Here is a 19447-nt window from a genome sequence, read left to right as displayed (position 1 = left end):
TATTTGAAAGTTGCTAAGAGAATGCATCTTGAAAGTTCTCATCATAAGAAAAGAAAATTTTTTGTAACTATGTACGGTGACAGATGTTAACTAGATTTATGTGGTGACCATTAAAAAAATAATAAAAATATTTTAACACTATTTTTTAAGAGTAGTTTAAATTCATACCAAATTTGAGGGAAAGGTACAGAGATTTCCCATCTACCCCCTCCCCCCTCCACATGCATAGCCTTCCTCATGATCACCATCCCCTACCAGATGGTACATTTGTTCCAACTGATGAACACACATTGACACATCATTATCACCCAAAGTCCATAGTTTACATTGCCGTTTAGTCTTGTTGTTGTATATTCTAAGGGTTGGGGCAAATGTACAATGACATGTATCCATCATTACAGTATCATACAGAGTACTTTCACTGCCCGAAAAATCCTCTGTGCTCTGCCTATTCATCCCTCCCCTCCCCCAACCCCTGATATTTTTACTGTCTCCGTAGTTTTGCCTTTAATAGTCTATTTTTTATAACTATCTTAATAAATAGAATATGGCATTTGCTATGGTCTGAATATTTGTGTCTCCCCAAAACTCTTGTTGAAATCCTAATCCCCAAAGATGATGGCACTAGCAGGTAAGGTCTTTGGGAGGTGCTTAAGTTACAAGGGTGGAATCCTCATGAATGGGTTAGTGCCTTATAAAAAAGGCTCCAGAGAGCTCCCTAGCCCTTTCTGCCATGTGAGAAAACAACAAGTCTGAGATCTGGAAGAGGGTCTTCATCCAACCACCCTGGACCCTGATCTCAGACTTCCAACCCTCAGAAGGGTGAGAAACAAATTTCTGTTGTTTATAAGTTACCCAGTCTGTGGTACTTTGTTACAGCAGTCCAAAAGGACTGAGACAGCATTTGAATAATAAAAATGTCAATCGCACATTTTTTAAATGTCAACAGCAAATTTGTGGACATCTTTCATAAGTGAAGAGACTAAAGTCCCCATAAGTTGTCATTTTCCCAGGAAAATACAGCAAAAGCCTGGGAAGCTGAGTTGTCACCAGGCTTTGAAGTCAGGTTTGTCACCAAAGCCCATGTTTTTTCCACATCAACTGATTCCACCTTTTTAGGTTAAGTGGCAGTTAATCACAGAACTCTGATCATCCCTCAGGTCAGTTCTCTTTCCTCTAACTCAGTAGGGTTCTTGAGGTTACGGAAAATGAGAACAGGAGACTCTTGATGCATTTAAATGTTAAGCACTAACATTGTAATGATATAGAAAAACATCTTTATTTTTCTTAGTCATAGATGTGATCCCTCCCCAGGAGAGCCCTTCCTGATGCCAATGGTCCTAGGATTAGATAAAGATGACTCCTGTTGCTCACAAACACTGGTGGTAGAAATGTAAAGTGTTACTGCCTTTTTTTTTTTTTTTTTTTTTTTAAAGATTTTATTTTTTCCTTTTTCTCCCCAAAGCCCCCCGTACATAGTTGTATATTCTTCGTTGTGGGTCCTTCTAGTTGTGGCATGTGGGACGCTGCCTCAGCGTGGTCTGACGAGCAGTGCCATGTCCGCGCCCAGGATTCGAACCACCGAAACACTGGGCCGCCTGCAGCGGAGCGCGCGAACTTAACCACTCGGCCACGGGGCCAGCCCCAGTGTTACTGCCTTTTTGACAAGTAATTTTGTAATATTTTAATCTTGTGAAGTTTATCCAAAAATAAAAGTATATATTCCCTTAATATAAACAAACACATGGACAAAGAAAACAGTTCAGTGGTTACCAGGGGAAGGAGGGTGGGCACAGGGGGTGAAGGGGAGCATTTATGTGGTGACAGACAAGAAATAATGTACAACCGAAACTTCACAATGACATAAACTATTAGGAACTCAATTTTAAAAAAAGGAGGGAAAAAAAAGTATATATTCCCTTGATTCAGCAATCCCACACCTGACGCTCATAGCAATAAAAGCAACAAAACCATAAGGACAAATGCACAAGACTGTTTACCACAGTCAACATTTTAGCAAAAATCTGGAAACAACACAATCAAAGAGAGTATGACATATCCATTACATGAAATATTACACAGTCATTAAAAGGCTTCCAGGACAAGGGTGCCAAGCCACTCAATGGGGAAAGGACAGTTTCTTCAACAAACAGTGTTGGGGAAACATGCAAAAGAATGAAGTTGGACCCTTATCTTACACCACATTCAAAAATCAATTCAAAATGGATTAAAGACCTAAATATAAGACCTAAAACTATAAAACTCCTAGAAGAAAACATGGGAGAAAAGCTTCATGGCACTGGATTTAGCAATTATTTCTTGGATATGACACCAAAAGCACAAGCAACAAAAAAAAAAACAGACAAAAGGGACTACATCTAACTTGGAAACTTCTGTGCATCAAAGGACACATTCAACAGAGTCAAAAGGCAACCTACAGAATGGGAGAAAATATTTGCAAATCATATATTTGATAAGGGAGTTAATACCCAGAATATATAAAGTACAACTCAACAACAAAAAAGCGAAAAACCCAATTAAAAAATGGGCGAAGGATTTGAGTAGGGATTTCTCTAAAGATGACATAAAAATGGCTAGCAAGTCTTATGAAAAGATGCTCAACATCACTAATCACTAGAGAAATGCAAATCAAAACCATGAGATATCACCTCACACCCATTAGGATGGCCACTATCAAAAAACCAGAGAATAACAAGTGTTGGTGAGGATGTGGAGAAACTGGAACCCTTGTGTACTGTTAACAGGAATATAAAATGATAGAGCTGCTATGGAAAATGGTATGGCAGTTCTTCAAAAAATTAAAAATAGAATTACCATATGTTCCATAAATCCCACTTCTGGGTATATATTCCAAAGAATTGAAAGTAAGATCTCAAAGAGATATATTTGCTCTCAAAGAGATATATTTGCATATTCATGTCCATAGCATCATTATTCACAACAGCCAAGAAGTGGAAGCAACCCAAATGTCCATCTATAGATGAATGGATAAACAAAATGTGGTTTATACACACAATGAAATATAACAGTCTTAAAAAGGAAGGAAATGCTGACACATGCTACAATGTGGGTGAACCTTGAAGACATTATGCTGCATGAAATAAGCCAGTCACAAAAAGACAAATACTGCATGATTCCACTTACATGAGGTATCGAAAGAGTCAAACTCATAGCAACAGAAAGTAGAATGTGGTTACCAGGGCTATAGGGAGGGGAAAATGGAGAGTTGTTCAATGGGTATACAGCTTGTTTGGCAAGATGAAAAGTTCTAGAGATATGTTGCACAACAATGTGAATATACTTAACACTACTGAACCATACACTTAAAATTGGTTAATATGGTAAATTTTACACTATGTGTTTTTTAATTAAATATTTTTTGATTATTAAAAAAAACTCCAACTGAAACTATCACTCACAGAAATGGCATCTGAAATTTCAACAAAAAAGGAGTTTGTAGTAAGTAGCATCAAACAAAAACCTGAACTGAACAAAAGGCTTAGAAGGATTTTCAAGAGGTATTATTAGAGGAAAAAAAGGTGCAGAAAAGAGACTGTAACATAAGCCTATTTTTGTAAATCAATCAATGATTAAAATCTACCTATCTAGTTATATGATTGTATATGCCTGAAGAAAATTATGGAAGTTTGCACACTAAATTAACAAGAGTAATTAACAAGGGAAGCTACTGATGTGGGTTGGGGAAGGAGAGGGAGAGAAGACATGAGAAGGGAAGAGTACAAAAAAGGAAAGGGGACAAATACTACACTAAGTTAAAAAAAAAATCTCAGGGGTTGGCCCCGTGGCCGAGTGGTTAAGTTCATGCGCTCCGCTTCGGCGGCCCAGGGTTTGGATCCTGGGTGCGGACATGGCACCACTCATTAGGCCATGTTGAGGCGACGTCCCACATGCCACAACTGGAAGTACCCACAACTAAAATATACAACTGTGGGGGCCGGCCCCGTGGCCAAGCGGTTAAGTTCACCCGCTCCGCTGCAGGCGGCCCAGTGTTTCGTTGGTTCGAATCCTGGGCACGGACATGGCTCTGCTGATCAAGCCACGCTGAGGCAGCATCCCACATGCCACAACTAGAAGGACCCACAACGAAGAATATACAACTATGTACTCGGGAGCTTTAGGGAGAAAAAGGAAAAAAATAAAATCTTTAAAATATACAACTGTGTACTGGGGGGATTTGGGGAGAAAAAAGAAGGGGAAAAAATAGAATTTAAAAAACAAAAACAAAAAACAAATCTCAAGCTGCCACAATTGCAACTCCTAACTATAAAGTATTAGGAAATGCAGCAAGCCTTGGTAGATCTGGAAATTCAACTCAAACAGGGACCTAAAGAGCACTTTGAAACTTAAAAAGGCAAAAATGAACTCCTTATCTCCACTGTCTGCTGTCACATCACATTCCTTCTCTGAAGCACGAGCACAGAACTACCTCACCTGAACAGGTAGGGAGAAATGCCAAAGGGTAAAAGGAAAAATCATGAACATAAAAGGGGCATTAATATTTCAAAGTATTATCTCATCATACTGATATCCTCAAAACTAAAAATCATCATATTTTGCCCCTCAAGTGATCAGTTCTGGCTATTCAAGATATGACTGTATCAATGAGCTAGGCTACTTGAGAACATTTGAAATCAGAAAAATGGCATTATCGGTGTCAGGAAGTTTAAGAACTCGTGTGTGCACGTTTCCCCTTGACAGCCAGCATATCTCAATGTGGAAAAGCAAGGGCTTACATATAATGCCCATTTCTGCATACATCAAGCTGAGACACACACTTGGTGCCTGTGATTCGATCTTCTTCACAATTTCTTACTATCTCCTTCAACAGTGAATCAAGATCAGGAAGCACATTGTTCCCCATCAGCTGTTCACTGTGAATGAAAGCGTGTAGACTGGCATTCCAGTGCAACACCACTTATTTGGACAGCAACCCCTTTCCCTCCTGCCCAGAGTTGGTGCTCTGTCAGAGTTGTTCTCAACACACATTTCCAGTCTAAATCAGAGATCACAAAATAATCCTAACTAAAATTAAAATCTCTTCTTCTATAACATGAGTTCTCAGTGATAAAAATAAAATGCTTCAGGTACACCTCCCTCATACCTACCATGCACAAACCAGAAGGTGATTCATGATCTGCATTGATGGTTTCGTCTAACCAAAAAGCAAAATACTGGACACACACACCTGAGAGTAACAGCTCTTCCACATAGCATGCTATTAATATCATGTGATATCTAACACTGTCATTTAATAAAGGAATTTTGTAAATAGTCACTTCTGCTTTCTCTTCAAGCAGAATAACTTGTGCCTGGATTTACAAGCTTCTTACCAATAGCAGGCCTGAAATCCACTTTTGTCACATAGAACTCATTCTACCCTGAATGATATCTCTGAGATCTTGGTCTCTTCTCTGACTTTAGCAACAAACTCATCAATTTTATATTGTAAAGTGTGATTTTACATTTATTTATGAAAATAATTCGTTCACCAGAGAGGCCAAATGCTTTCTGGGCTGCCATTATTTGACAAAGTTTCACAATAAAATAACCCCTGAGTACCTGGGAATGGATTACTAATAGGGTGAAATCAGATTTTCAGATACTCATTGCTTTGTCTTCCTTTTTGGGTAGTATATGTGAAATCACCATATTTGCAGATTGATTTGTCCCAGAACAAACAGATTTATACTCCATATGCACACTACATTTATGGCAAAATTCTGAATTGTACATTATTATTTATTATCACTATTTTTGAGCCACTGATTCTTTTCTATAAAATAGGATATAATGCAACATGATAGTAACTACAAGGAAAGTAAGCTAATGGGAATTAGCTTAAATTTTATGTGAAGCCTAGCTAAACTCTACACCATTAACATGTTAGCTAAGACAACCAATTTATTACATACACATTCCTTAAAAATGCAAACATTAAGAATACAATGATGCTTCTTTAAAAAATATAATTAATCTTATATTTCAAGTTTGTAAAATGTACACAAAAAATACCATTCCAGTGCTGACCACATGACAGACCTTAGGAATACTTTTAGTTTTCAAGACACACTTTCAGAAACAGAAATCAAGCCAAGTCTTTCAGAAACTACTGGCACAGGCACATCTAGCCCTTACTTTGGCAGGGATTTTTTTAAAGGTATCCAACAATTAGAAATTTTTCAGGAGGCTGTAAAATTGCATTCAGCAATGGAGATCCTAGAAATTCTACTCTAGCTCTCCATTTATTTATAACAGCATCCCAATAGGTCATTTCCAAGGGTACTACAACTAAAAGGAGTTTAAGGAAAGAGAGATTGTTTTTATGGGATTTGTATCTCCAGTGCAGACCTCTCCTCCCAGTCCACACCTGAATATCCATTTCCCACTTACAAAAATAATTTCATATTCAAGTCATTTACTGAAACCACATACAGTAGTCCCCCCTTATCCGTGGGGATATGTTCCAAGCCCCCTAGCAGATGTCTGAAACTGCAGACAGTACAGAACCCTATTTATAGTGTTTTTTCCTATCCACACACACCTATGATAAAGCTTAATTTACAAATTAGGCACAGGAAGAGATTAACAACAATAACTAATAATAAAATAGAACAATTATAACAATATACCATAATAAAAGTAACGTAGATCTTAGCAATCTCACCATACAATTTTTTTTCTTCCTTTATTAAGTGGAAAACTTTCACCTTTTCATTTAAAGGAAGCACTTTATGGCTTCTCTTTGGCATATCTGAATTGCCAGCATCACTACTCTTGTGCTTTGGGGTCATTATTAAGTAAAATAAGGGGCACTGTGATACTGTGACAGCTGATCTGGTAACAGACAGGGCTACTAAATGAAGGGCGTGTACAGTGTAGATACGCTGGACAAATGGATGATTCACAGCCCCAGGGGGAAGGCGTGAGATTTCAAATAAATGTATAGTTTCAAATAGATGTAACCTTGCTCCTTAATTTTAGTATGGTGAAGAGCAAAGGAAACAGCACTGCAAAGCTCAAAACCTTAATCTGAATATTCAGCACCGCTAATTATCTGTTAACCTCCATACATGACAATTCTCTAATCTATATGAAATAAGGACATCTTAAGGCACCACAAAGCAACATGTATAAAACCAAGTTCATGATCTTCCCCAAAATGGTCCCCTGACAGCATTCCCCATCACGATGAGTAGTTCCATCATCTGCCTTCGTTCAACAATTTAAAAACCTGAGAGTCATCTTTCACACCACCTTCTTACTCAGCGCATATCCAATCCACCAGGAAACTGGTGACTTTACTTCCTAAATATTTCTCAAATCCATTTACCACCCCACTGCCACTATCCTAGTACAAGCTACCTTATCTCTCATCAGGACTAGAGCAAGCCTACTACCCTATGTGATCTCCATGCACTTCTCAACCCCCCTCCAATTGGTTCTCTGTGAAAATACCCAAGCAATCTTTTCAAAACACAGATCTGATGTTACCCCCTTGCTTAAAACCCTTCTGTAGCTTTCATTATTCAAGACTGACCAAAATCCCTAAGACTAAATGCTGCCGGGTCTGGTGTGCCCCTTCTGGCGTGGCTTTTCTCTTTGCTCTCTGCTCCAGCCACACTGACAATCCAGCTTCTCAAACACACCACACTATTCCCTCCTCTAAGTGCTCTTCTTCCCTGAGATGCTTGCTCTCCCTCCCCCTTCACCTATCTAATTCCCACTCATCCTTCAGATCTCAACTCAGGCATCACTTCTTCAGGAACACTTTCCTGTCCCAAAGCCTCCATTAGGTTCCTCTGCATAGAACCATGTTCCTCATCTGGGGTGTAATTATACAATCTTAGGTGTAATTGATTAAAGTCTATCTTTTCCACTATGGTGTAAACTAATAGCAGCAGGTACTGTGTTTTATACATCATTATAACCCCAACACCTAACAACATACTGGCACATAGTAGGTGCTCAGTTTGTTGAATGAATATATGAATGAATTAATAAGCCAGTACCATCTGACAATTCCCATTTATCTCTAATGATTCAGAATTTTATCACTGGTTGTGAAGCAACTGTCACAAGAGCTACACAAATTTGCTGTTAAAGATTACGAGTCACTAGACTCTACTTCTTGAGATTAGAGACCTTGTCTTACTCAGATTTGAACATAAAGAGAGGCAATATAACATACTGGTTAAGAGCTCAGGATTTTAAGTCGCACAGGTTGGGTTCCATCTAGCCTCTAATACTTACTGTCTGACCTGAAACCAAGTTACTTAACTTCTTTGCATATCAGTTTCTTCATCTGTAAAACTGGTATGAAACAGTAGCTACTAATAAGGTTATTGTGAGGATTAAATAAAATTGTGCATTTAAGTGCCAGCACAGGGTCATTCTTATTTTTCCACAAATGATTGTTAAAGTAATGGTAACTGATGGTCCTCAAAAGGCAAATACACAAAAATATTGCAATAAAAAGTCACTGTGTGTAGAGGTACTGATTTCTACCTAAAACTTCCCTGATAGCCCAACAAAGATCATCTCCCTACAGACTACCCTTGGCAATGGAACCATGCAACCACGGAGGAAGAACATGTCTGTGGCACTGGGCACGCTCAACGCAGTGCAAGGATGGTTCAGTAAAAAGCTTTCCTAAAGTCTATATCCTTTAAAGCTAATAATAATAATTAGAATACCAACCTACCAATCGCACATAAATCACATATCTCAGAAAAACAAGGGGAACCAACCAGTGAAGCACACTAAAAATAGGATAAGAATAAAAGAAGTTAATGGGGCAATTCTTCTGAAGTAGTTAAAAATACAATCAACAAGAGAAACACCAAACTGAATACCTAACACGTATAAATATGGATAATGGCATTAATACTCTGAAGAATTTAAATTTGGATTTTACAAATTCAATTTTAACTCGGAATATTACTGTAGCATTGTCTCAAGTTTAAAGAATTAGGAAAATGATTTACCAAAAACTTTCACTTTCAAGTCATTTAATGAAACCACATATATTTTCAAAGAAATGTAACCTTGCTCCTTAATTTTAGTATGGTGAATAAGAAAGGACACAGAACTGCAAAGCTGAAAACCTTAATTTGAATACTTGGCACCACTAATTAGCTGTTAACCTTCATATGCCACAATTTTCTAAGTTACATAAATAAGGATATGTTAGCAAAATGTCAATAATTGTTAAAAGTGTATGGCAAGAACTCTTTTTCCTTTTTTTTTGGCTGAGGAAGATTCTCCCTGAGCTAACATCTGTGTCAGTCTTCCTCTATTTTGTGTGTGGGATGCTACCACAGCATGGCTGACAAGTGGTGTAGACCTGCAAACCAAGGCCATCGAAGCAAAGTGCGCCAAACTTAACCACTACTCCTCGGGGCCAGCCCCAAGAACTCTTCAATTCATTATACTTGAACATTTTTTGTGTATGTTTGAATTTTTCCATTATAAAACATTAACAAACAGGACAACTTCTACTTAGCTGCCTCACTGTTAAATGCAGATAAAATGAAATAAAGTCCATTATCTTACTATGTTGGGTAGTGTCTAGGTAGTTTAAAATGGTTTTTTATAGTCTTCTCCACTAAATTCAGTACGTAGCCAAAAAAATAGATAACTAAGGATTTTTAACACCAATTCTAGGAAGATAAGACACAATAGTGTCCTCTACTGGTATTCTTCCATGAAGAAACATGATTTTCTTATTAAAAAGTGTTGGGAAAAAATCAACCAAGGTGTTCTATAGCTAAATATGAATATTAGTAGTCTTTTGCCAATCCTCAGGTAAAGATAAATAGATAACTGCTATAATTTTAAATTTCTTCCATAGGAACCAGCCCCGTGGCCAAGTGGTTAAGTTCACGTGCTCCACTTTGGTAGCCCGGGGTTTCGCCAGTTCGGATCCTGGGCACGGACATGGCACTGCTCATCAAGCCACGTTGAGGTGGCGTCCCACATGCCACAACTAGAAGGAGTCACAACTAAAATATACAACTATGTACTGGAGGGATTTGGGGAGAAAAAACAATTTAAAAAAAAGAAAAAGATTGGCAACAGTTGTTAGCTCAGGTGCCAATCTTTAAAAAAAAAAATTTCTTCCATAAATTCTTAAATCTTTAGCATCTGCTACAGCCTGGGCATATTAGAGTCTAACGTGATAACTAGTTAAATTCATTCATTCATTCAACAAATGTTAAGTGGCTGCTGACTGTGCCAGCCTCTGTGCTAGGTGGTAGGTGTAAAGCAGAAAACTCTCGTTCCTGCCTTCCTGAGGTAAGAATTTGCATATTTATTTATTTTCATTATATCATAATTATAAAGGTTCATGGGTCTGCAGAGAATACCCCACAATGTGAAAGACATTCCCTGATACTGCAAGGTACACAACCTGCATATTTGAACACAGCTGCAGCCCTGGACTCTGACACAGGATTTCTCAACTCAGCACTACTGACATTTTGGGCTGGATAATTTTTTGTTGTTGAGGGCTGTCCTGTGCACCATACGATGTTTGGTAGCATCCCTGGCTTCTACCCACTAAATACATCCTTCCCCCAAAGTGACAACGAAAAGTATCTCCAGACATTGCCAAAGGTCCTGGGGTTGGGGAGCAGTCCAAAACTACCCCTGGTTGAGAACCACTGTCTAAGATTAGGAGCTAGTAACTAGCAGAGGTGGAACTAGGACCTAGGTTTTGTGTTTTTTTTTTTTTCTCAAAATAGTCACGCATCTCAACGAAGGGACAGTTCTGAGAAATGCATCATCAGGCAAATTTGTCGTTGTGAGAACATCATAGAGTGTACTTATACAAACCTAGATGGTATAGCCTACTACACACCTAAGGTATATGGTAGTAATTTTATGGGACCACTGTCGTGTATGCAATCAATTGTTTACTGAAACATCATTATGCAACGCATGGCTGTAATACTTTAATTACAAAAGTAATGTATGATCATCGTCAAGATTCAAACCAGAACTACATGATAATGAGTAGGAATTCTCCCTCTCCTCCTTCCCATCTCCCTTCCTCCAAGAGTAACCAGTTAAGTTTGACGTGTAGGTATTTTTACACACACATACACACACAGAGGAAGAGTTTTCCTCTTTTTAAGTTCTGTGACTTACTTTTTTCATTCAGTACTATATGTCAGTATATATCTATCCATCTCCACTTTCTTCATAAGCTGCAAAGCAGTCTGAGTTATGGGTGTATCACAATTTATTTAAGCTTTCACCACTGATGGGCATTTAGATATTCTTCAACTTTTAGTTATTTCTAACAAAGCTACAATGGAAAAATACTATAGTTAACATACTTGCACATCCATTTTTCGACACTTATACTAGGATTTCTATGGCCCTGACTCTTGGAAGTGGCATTACTGAGTCAAGGGTATACGTACACGTTTTAAATTTTACTGGGTACTGCCAATAGCCTCCCCTTTCTTCTTCACAGGCTGCCACAAGAATGAAAAATACATCTAAAGATGTTTGTAGAAGTGCTATATATTATATATCCCCAGTTCATAATTAAGGCATTCCCAAAATAGTTAATGCTCTCCTCTAAGTCTCCTTGTACTTTCTTTTAAGAAAAAGTGACTTGTATTCCTTTTTTAAAAAATCCTCTTTGCAGCAGTCCTAGGAGAGCTATTTTAAGCAATAGGAAGATAAAGCAGTGAACACAATCAACCATTTTGTAAATGAGAAAAAATGTGTGCCATATCCAACATTTTCAATGTGACAAGTATGCTTACCAACCATTATTTTAAGTATTACCGATGAAATGCAGAGGGTTATTTTTTTTTCACTCCAGGATTTTCATTATATTTTCTATTGATTTTTATTACAGAATTATAGGATAAAATTTCTCCGTAACTGATATGCTTTAGTAAACCTAATTTAATATCTTGCCCTGACTCTCAGAACACTTACAGTAAGAAAATGACCTTACGCAGTGTTAAATTTCAGTCCAGTCAATAGTGCTCAAGGAGAGGAGACAACTTTGATGCTTAAAAAAAAGTTTAAGCATCATCAGATCAAGCAAATGCAGACTTCACTCTTAATTTGATACAATAAACCTTTCAACAGGCAATATATATATATATATTATATATTATGAGCTAGGACATTTATAATGTTATGAATTAAAACATCTGACGGTACATGAAGTTGCCTCAGTTCACTATAGCCTGTATGCCCTTGATAAGATTCTAGCAAATTTCCTCCTTAGAATTGTCCAATTATGAACAAATATGGAGGACTGGAAGGAAATACTGAAAAGAGAAGACAGCTGCTATTTGTTAGGATGGTGGGATAGTGCTTGTTTTCTTAGTTTCTATTGGTCTTCTGTTGTTTGGGCTATAGTTCATCATAAATTCACTATTTCCATAATTACCATCATCAGATCCTCTTGAGAATTCACCCAAATGATATGAATGGAAAACTGTCTATAAGCTTGTTACCCAAAACGTGGTAGTCTGACCAGCAACATCCACATCATGTAGGTGCTTGTTAGAAATGCGGAATCTCAGGCCCCACCTCTGACCTACAGAATCAGCATCTGCATTCTAATAATATCCTCAGGGGGTTTCTGTGCACATTAAAGCTTGAGAAGCCTTGGTCTACAAGACTTGGAGCAGTGATTCTCAAGGAGTGGGGAGTGAGGGGAACGATTTTGTCCCCTAAGGCACTTTTGACAATATCTGAAGACATTTTTTTTCTTTTTTTTTTTGGTGAGGAAGATTGGCCCTGTGCTAACTAACATCTGTGTCAACCTTCCTCTATTTTATACATGGGATGCTGCCACAGCATGGCTTAGTAAGCAGTGTGTAGTTCCATGCCTGGGATCTGAACCGGCGAACCCCAGGCCAGTGAAGCAGAGGACACGAACGTAACCACTATGCCACTGGGCCAGACCCTGGGGACACTTTTTGGAGGCTGCTACTGGCATCTCATGGTTAGAGGCCAGGGATGCTGCCAAACAACCTACAAGGCACAGGACAGTCTCCCATAACAAAGAATTATCTGGCCCCAAATGTCAGAGCTTGAGAAACCTTGACCCAGAGGAAAAAATGGGTTTGCCCAACTCCATATATACATCATAGATTGTAAAATAAAAATACCAAAAGTTCATACTGCCCTTTTTGTCAGAACTCAAATATCATTTTTAGTTCCTATTTTTACTGGTAAAAGGCTATATTATTTACTTTAGAAGAAAAGAGTACAAGGTCATTGAATTACAGTTAGGAGAAACAATATAATGCTTCCCCAAAAGGTGAACAGAATGTTTATTTATGTTTTTTATTGAAGCATAACTGACATACAATATCCTATTACTTTCAGGTGTCCATTATAGTGATTCAATATTTATATACATTATGAAATGATCACCATGATGTCTAGTTACCATCTGTTACCATACAGTTATTACAATATTATTAACTATACTCCTTATTCTGTACATTACATGCCCATGACTTGTTTGTTTTCTAAATGGAAGTGTGTACCTCTTAATCCCCCTCACCTACTTTTCCTGCCTCCCAATCCCTCCCTTCTTGAGTAACCACCAGTTTGTTTCCTGTATCTATGATTCTGTTATGTTTTGCTTGTTCATTTGTTTTGTTTTTCAGAGTCCACATATAAGTGAAATCATACAGTATTTGTCTTTCTCTGACTTACTTCACTTAGCATAACATCCTCTCGGTCCATCCATGTTGTCACAAATGGCAAGATTTCATCCATTTTAATGGCTGAATTACATACACGTGTGTATATGTATCTCCCATCTTCTTTATCCAGTCGTCAGTCGATGGGCACTTAGGTTGCTTCCATATTTTGGCTATTGTGAATAATGCTGCAGTGAACATAGGGGTGCATATATCTCTTCGAATTAGCATTTTTTTCTTCAGATAAATACCCAGAAATGGAATTGCTGGATCATATGGTAGTTCAATTTTTAATTTTCTGAAGAACCTCTATATGTTGTCATTAGTGGCTGCACCAATTTACATTCCAACATACAGTGTACAAGGGTTCTCTTTTCTCTGCATCCTCACCAACATGTTATTTTTTGTCTTTTTGGTAATAGCCATTCTGACAGTTGTGAAGTGGTATCTCATTGTGATTTTGATTTGCATTTCCCTGATGATTAGTGATGTTGAGGATCTTTTCATGTGCCTGTTGGCTATCTCTTTGTCTTCTCTGGAAAAATGTCTATTCAAGTCCTCTGCTCATTTTTTTTTTAAAGATTGGCACCTGAGCTAACATCTGTTGCCAATCTTCTTTTTTTTTCTTTCTCCCCAAAGCCCCCCGGTACATAGGTGTATATTCTAGCTGGTCCTTCTAGTTGTGCCGTGTGGGACGCCACCTCAGCATGGCCTGATGAGCGGTGTGTAGGTCCGTGCCCAGGATCCAAACTAGCGAAACCCTGGGCCACTGAAGCAGAGCACGCAACCTTAACCACTCAGACATTGGGCTGGACCCCTTTGCCCATTTTTTAATCAGGTTTTTTAAAATATATATATTAAGTTGGGTAACTTCATATATTTTGGATATTAACTCCTTATCAGATGTATGATTTGCAAATATCCTCTCACATTCATAGGTTGCCTTTTTGTTTTGTTGATGGTTTCCTTCACTGTGCAATGGCTTTTTAGTTTAATTATAATCCCATTTGTTTATTTTTCCTTTTGTTGCCCTTGCCTGAGGAGACTGGTCCAAAAAAATATTGCTAAGATTGATGTCAAAGAGTTGACTCCCTATATTTTCTTCTAGGAGTTTTACGGTTTTAGGTCTTACATTCAAGTCTTTAACCCATTTTGAATTTATTTTTGTGGCATAAGATAGTAGTCCAGTTTTCCCACTACTTATTGAAGAGACTGTCTTTTCCCTATTACATATTCTTGCCTCCTTTGTCATAGTTTAATTGACCACATATGCATGGATTTATTTCTGGGCTCTCTATTCTATTCCATTGTCTGTTTTCATGCCAGTAACATACTGTTTTGATGACTATAGCTTTGTAGTATAGTTTGAAATCAGGGAGCATGACGCCTCCAGCTTCATTCTTCTTTCTCAAGACAGCTTTGGCTATTTGGGGTCTTTTGTGGTTCTATACAAATTTTAAGATTGTTTGTTCTAGTTCTGTGAAAAATGCCTTGGCATGCTGATGGGGATTGCATTGAATCTGTAGAGTGCTTTGTACAGTATGGACATTTTAACAATATTAATTCTTACAATCCATGAGCACTGAATATCTTTACATTTATTGCTGTTGTCTTCAATTTCTTTCATCACTGTCTTATAGATTTCAGAGAAGAGGTTTTTCACCTCCTTGGTTAAATTTATTCCTAGGTATTTTATTCTTTTTGATGCAACTGAAAATGGTATTGTTTTCTTAATTTCTCTTTCTGATAGCTCATTATTAGTTATTAGACTTCCAATACTATGTTGAATAAAAGTGGCAAGAGTGAGCATCCTTGTCTTGTTCCTTATCTTAGAGGAAAAGCTTTCAGCTTTTCATCCTTGAACATGATGTTGGCTGTGGGTTTGTCATACGTGCCCTTTATTATGTTGGGGTACATTCCTTCTATACCCATTTTGTTGAGAGGGAACTAGAACATTTAAATTAAAATTTTAGTCATATAGCAAAAAAGAATCATTAAAAATAATCTCTTATATCCTATTATCATTATAAAACTCTACCTATGCTGTTCTGGAAAGTAGATTTCTAAAGAAACAAGTAAACTTTTATCAAAAATTATTCCAATATTTACCAACTCTCATTGTCAACACATGCTTATTTAATATTAAGCTTAAAATTACATCTGAAAAAAATTTAATCCCAATTCTTAGGGGACAAGAATAATGCTATTAGAAGAAAAATGTTCTGTATTGAAATTACTGTACTAAAAACTCATATCCTAATTATAAAAAATTACTTGCTAAATCTAATATGAAAAACTTTCAAAGTTCCATCAGCAGGCTACTATATCAGGAGATACAAAGACAAATAAAACCCTATCTTCCAGGTGCTGGCTCATAGAGCATATTTAGCATTTGCAAGGAAACCAAAATAATTTTTAATTTTAAATTAACTTGCGTGAAATGTTTACCTAAAGACATGAGGCATCTAGATACTCTTTGGGATGTAATCATAACAAAAGTAGAGATGACAGCCACTATGTGTGTATTTCTGTTAGCTTCTGAAAATGACTAAAGGTGAGATGAAAAAAAATCTTTCATAGCTCTCATTTTCTATGAAATAATTATTTTATTTGCCTTTGAAACAGAACTCAGCACTACACATACCAAAAATAAACTTTCAACCATTTAAAATGTCACACAACTACACGGCTAAGAAATATAACTATCTAATTCCCATAAATCACTGTCCCAATCATGGACAAGTCAGTTTAAAAGGCTTGTATTATCTTAATGTACTAGTTAATTATGTATCTTTTAATAAAGACAAAATTGCCTCTTGAGCCACTTTTCCAGCTCTGTGATCTTCCATCAGCCAAATAAATATGGCTGCAGGCAGACTAAACATTTTCTTTTCCTGGAGATCGGCTCACAGAAAACCTACGGAAGAGTTATTAGTAAGACTCTAAGATGAATACGAAAAGAATAAAATGTAAATGTAAAAGTAATTATGATTGAAAGAGCCTAAAAACCACCTATCACCACCCTCTCATTTTAAAGAGGGAGAAATAAAGGATGAGCAAGGTCAAGCAATATGCTCCAGGAAACACAACTAGTCAGTGGCAGGTTTCCTGACTCCAGACAGTACTTTCAACCACCCTACATTCAAACACAGTTATACACAAAAGCATATCAACATTTAGGAGCAAGTGTGCAGTTCCATTACCTATTCAATATCATTTTGTTCTTCTAATGATCACTTACTAAGAGCACACAGAATCCTGGAATTTTAAAGCTGGAGGGGGAGCCTTTAATGATCTCTCATCTTACAGACGAGGGAACTAATATCCAGAGAGATATTACTGTTCTATTCATGCATCCACAAACATTAACTGGACTCCTACAATAAGCTAGGTCTTAGAGATACAAAAATAAACAGGATAAGATCACAGTTTTTAAGGAGCTCTCCTAAGGAGCTTATGGGACAAAGAGAAAAGAAAATACAAATGTAATTCAGCGAGATGGTTATCATAACAGAGGTATTCACTAAGCAGAGTGGAGGCAGAAAGAAGGAATTACTCAGCTCTAATTGTTTTGGATTTAACACTCAACACCATGCCAGAAGAGAAACCATCCACACTATTTAACGCATGGCTGTGATGTTTTATATTGAAACAGATGGAAAAAGTCCCGCTTTCACCAAAAGAGAACTACAGTTTTCTAGGTCCAGCACAGCACCTGGCATTTCATATATATTACTTAATCCTGAAAACGACTCAGAGGTAAGCAGTATTATCCTCATTTTTTCAAAGAAGAATGACAGCTGAGACACGCTTGTCCAAGTCGAGATACATCAGTGTCATAATTTGAACCCAGGTTTGTTCGGCTCCAAAATCACATTCCTTTCTCTCTGTTAAACTATGACTCTCTCTGCACAGGATTCTCTTTCTTGGTTGAAATCACTCTCCTCATTATTTCTCTTCAGTCTACATTAAGCAATACATCCTGCAATCAATAATTCTCGTCTTCAAGATTATTACTTCCTAGATCAGAAGTCATAATTTAAAAACCTTAAGGAAGGAACGACAAGAAAAGGGTCTTCTTATATCCAAATCATGTTTTCTCCTTTTAAGAAACTCATGACAAAAACTGAAATACTGACGAAGCGAACTTCGGCTTTCAACTCTTGCTTAGAGGATTCTTAGCTTTTCTGTCTAGATCACACCATAGGTGCTCCACAAATGGGAGTCTTTTTCTTCAAGGCTGAGAGGACTGCCTCTTTTTGAAACTTTCTAAAGCACTTGAAATTTGAAGAAGTACTACGCATATTTCTTTTGTGGTTTCTACTCCTGTCCAAGACACCCTGACCTACAGCAGACCCGGGAAAAAGGCCGGCAGCCAGGCACGGCTGCTGGCTCTCTACAACTCACACAGCCCATCTTCGGGCGAGAGGAAAGATCCTCAACCGCTGCGGCGGAAGGAAGCGAGCCCGCGGCGGCAGACCCAGTCTCAACCCCTAGGGCTCAACGCAGGAGCCTCCCACTTGCCTGGGAAGAAAGTGACAATGCTGGCAGCCCAGCCGAAACCACCGAGGAAAGCCCTGCTCAGTAACAGCGGCATCTTTTAGCGAAAAAGTCGGATCGAAGTATACACTAAGTCACCCAGCAGTCTCCAGTGATGCGAGTCATGGAACAAAAACCAAAGTGGCCTTTTCTCTGCATTTAAATGAACACATCAGGGCATTTAAACTGAAACCTCACTCCAAGCCCCCAGGACAAAAAATTAACCGCACCAAGGTTCTCCGCGCGGGCCGTGGCCTCGCGGCTTTGCCGGCACGGGAGCGCAGCGGCCCCGGACAGCCCCCCCGCCGCCCAGGCTCACCTCCGGGCGCAGCGCCCCCCGCGCCGGCCGGACCCCAGCGCCCCGCGACCAGCGGAAGAAGGAGGAGGAGGCGGAGCGGGCGGGGCGCGAGGAAGAGGACCACCGGCCCCGACTCCCGCGCGGCCATCGCCCCGGAGCCGCGCGGGAAGGCAGGGAGCCGCCTCACGACGGCGGCGCGGGGAACGCGGACTTTAGGAGGATGGAGAGGGGAGTGTGGGTCGGAGCCAAGGGAGAGCAGACGCTGCAGAAGAGCCCCTCGGCGCCTCAGCTCCCGCCCGGGCAGTCACCTCAGCCGCGCGGGCTTGGGCGGGCTCGGCGCGCGTGAGGAGGTGCCCTGAGCCCGGCCCCGCCCTGTCCTCCCGCCGCGCTTGCCCCTGGCCCCGCCCTACCTGCCGTAGCCCCGCCTCTGCTCCGCCCAGTCGGTTCCCCCTCGGCCCCGCCTCTCGCCCTATCCCGTCTGCCTCTAGCTCCGCCTTTTCCACACCTGGCTCCGCCCCACCAACCTGGCCACGCCTCCACGCCCGACAGGAGGAGGTTGCCGCCCCGGAGCTCAGAGTCCCTGGAGGCCCAGGGCCGGAGGCTAACGTATACCTGTGAGAACTACCATTAATTAATGTCTGCTCTGTGCCCAGCACCAAGAGGGGAGCCAAACGGACAGGTGGCTCCCAGCAGACAGAAAACTAGTAAACATAGTTATTTCGAGTTGTGATACGAGCTGCGAAGGAAACAAGCAGAGGAGGCTGAAACATCATAATGGTGGGAGGGTACCTGTTCCTAAGCTCTCGCCTGCGGCGCTGGGGCGAGAAAGGTACCAATTGCAGCTTGCCTGCGTCACGGGGCTGTTGTGGGGGCTAAGTGA

The 19447-nt window shown here is 39.3% G+C and overlaps 1 protein-coding gene across 4 annotated transcripts in view; it reads right to left on the bottom strand.

The window, feature by feature from the left end:
* CHRNA5 (cholinergic receptor nicotinic alpha 5 subunit) overlaps positions 1–18911 on the bottom strand; it is a 41844-nt gene extending 22933 nt beyond the window's left edge. Inside the window, exon 1 of one of the 4 annotated variants that reach the window (XM_014856442.3) lies at positions 18589–18911. In XM_014856442.3, the coding sequence (XP_014711928.1) occupies positions 18589–18715 (127 nt within the window). In that variant the 5' untranslated portion in view covers positions 18716–18911. The remainder of the gene's footprint in view (positions 1–18588) is intronic. The other 3 variants (XM_014856439.3, XM_014856441.3, XM_044764013.2) reach the window with 3 other exon arrangements.
* Positions 18912–19447: the final 536 nt, after the last annotated feature.

This window comes from Equus asinus, chromosome 2 (assembly GCF_041296235.1).
Source record: "Equus asinus isolate D_3611 breed Donkey chromosome 2, EquAss-T2T_v2, whole genome shotgun sequence".
NCBI classification, from domain to species: domain Eukaryota; kingdom Metazoa; phylum Chordata; class Mammalia; order Perissodactyla; family Equidae; genus Equus; species Equus asinus.
This window is presented reverse-complemented; position numbering and strand designations above follow the sequence as displayed.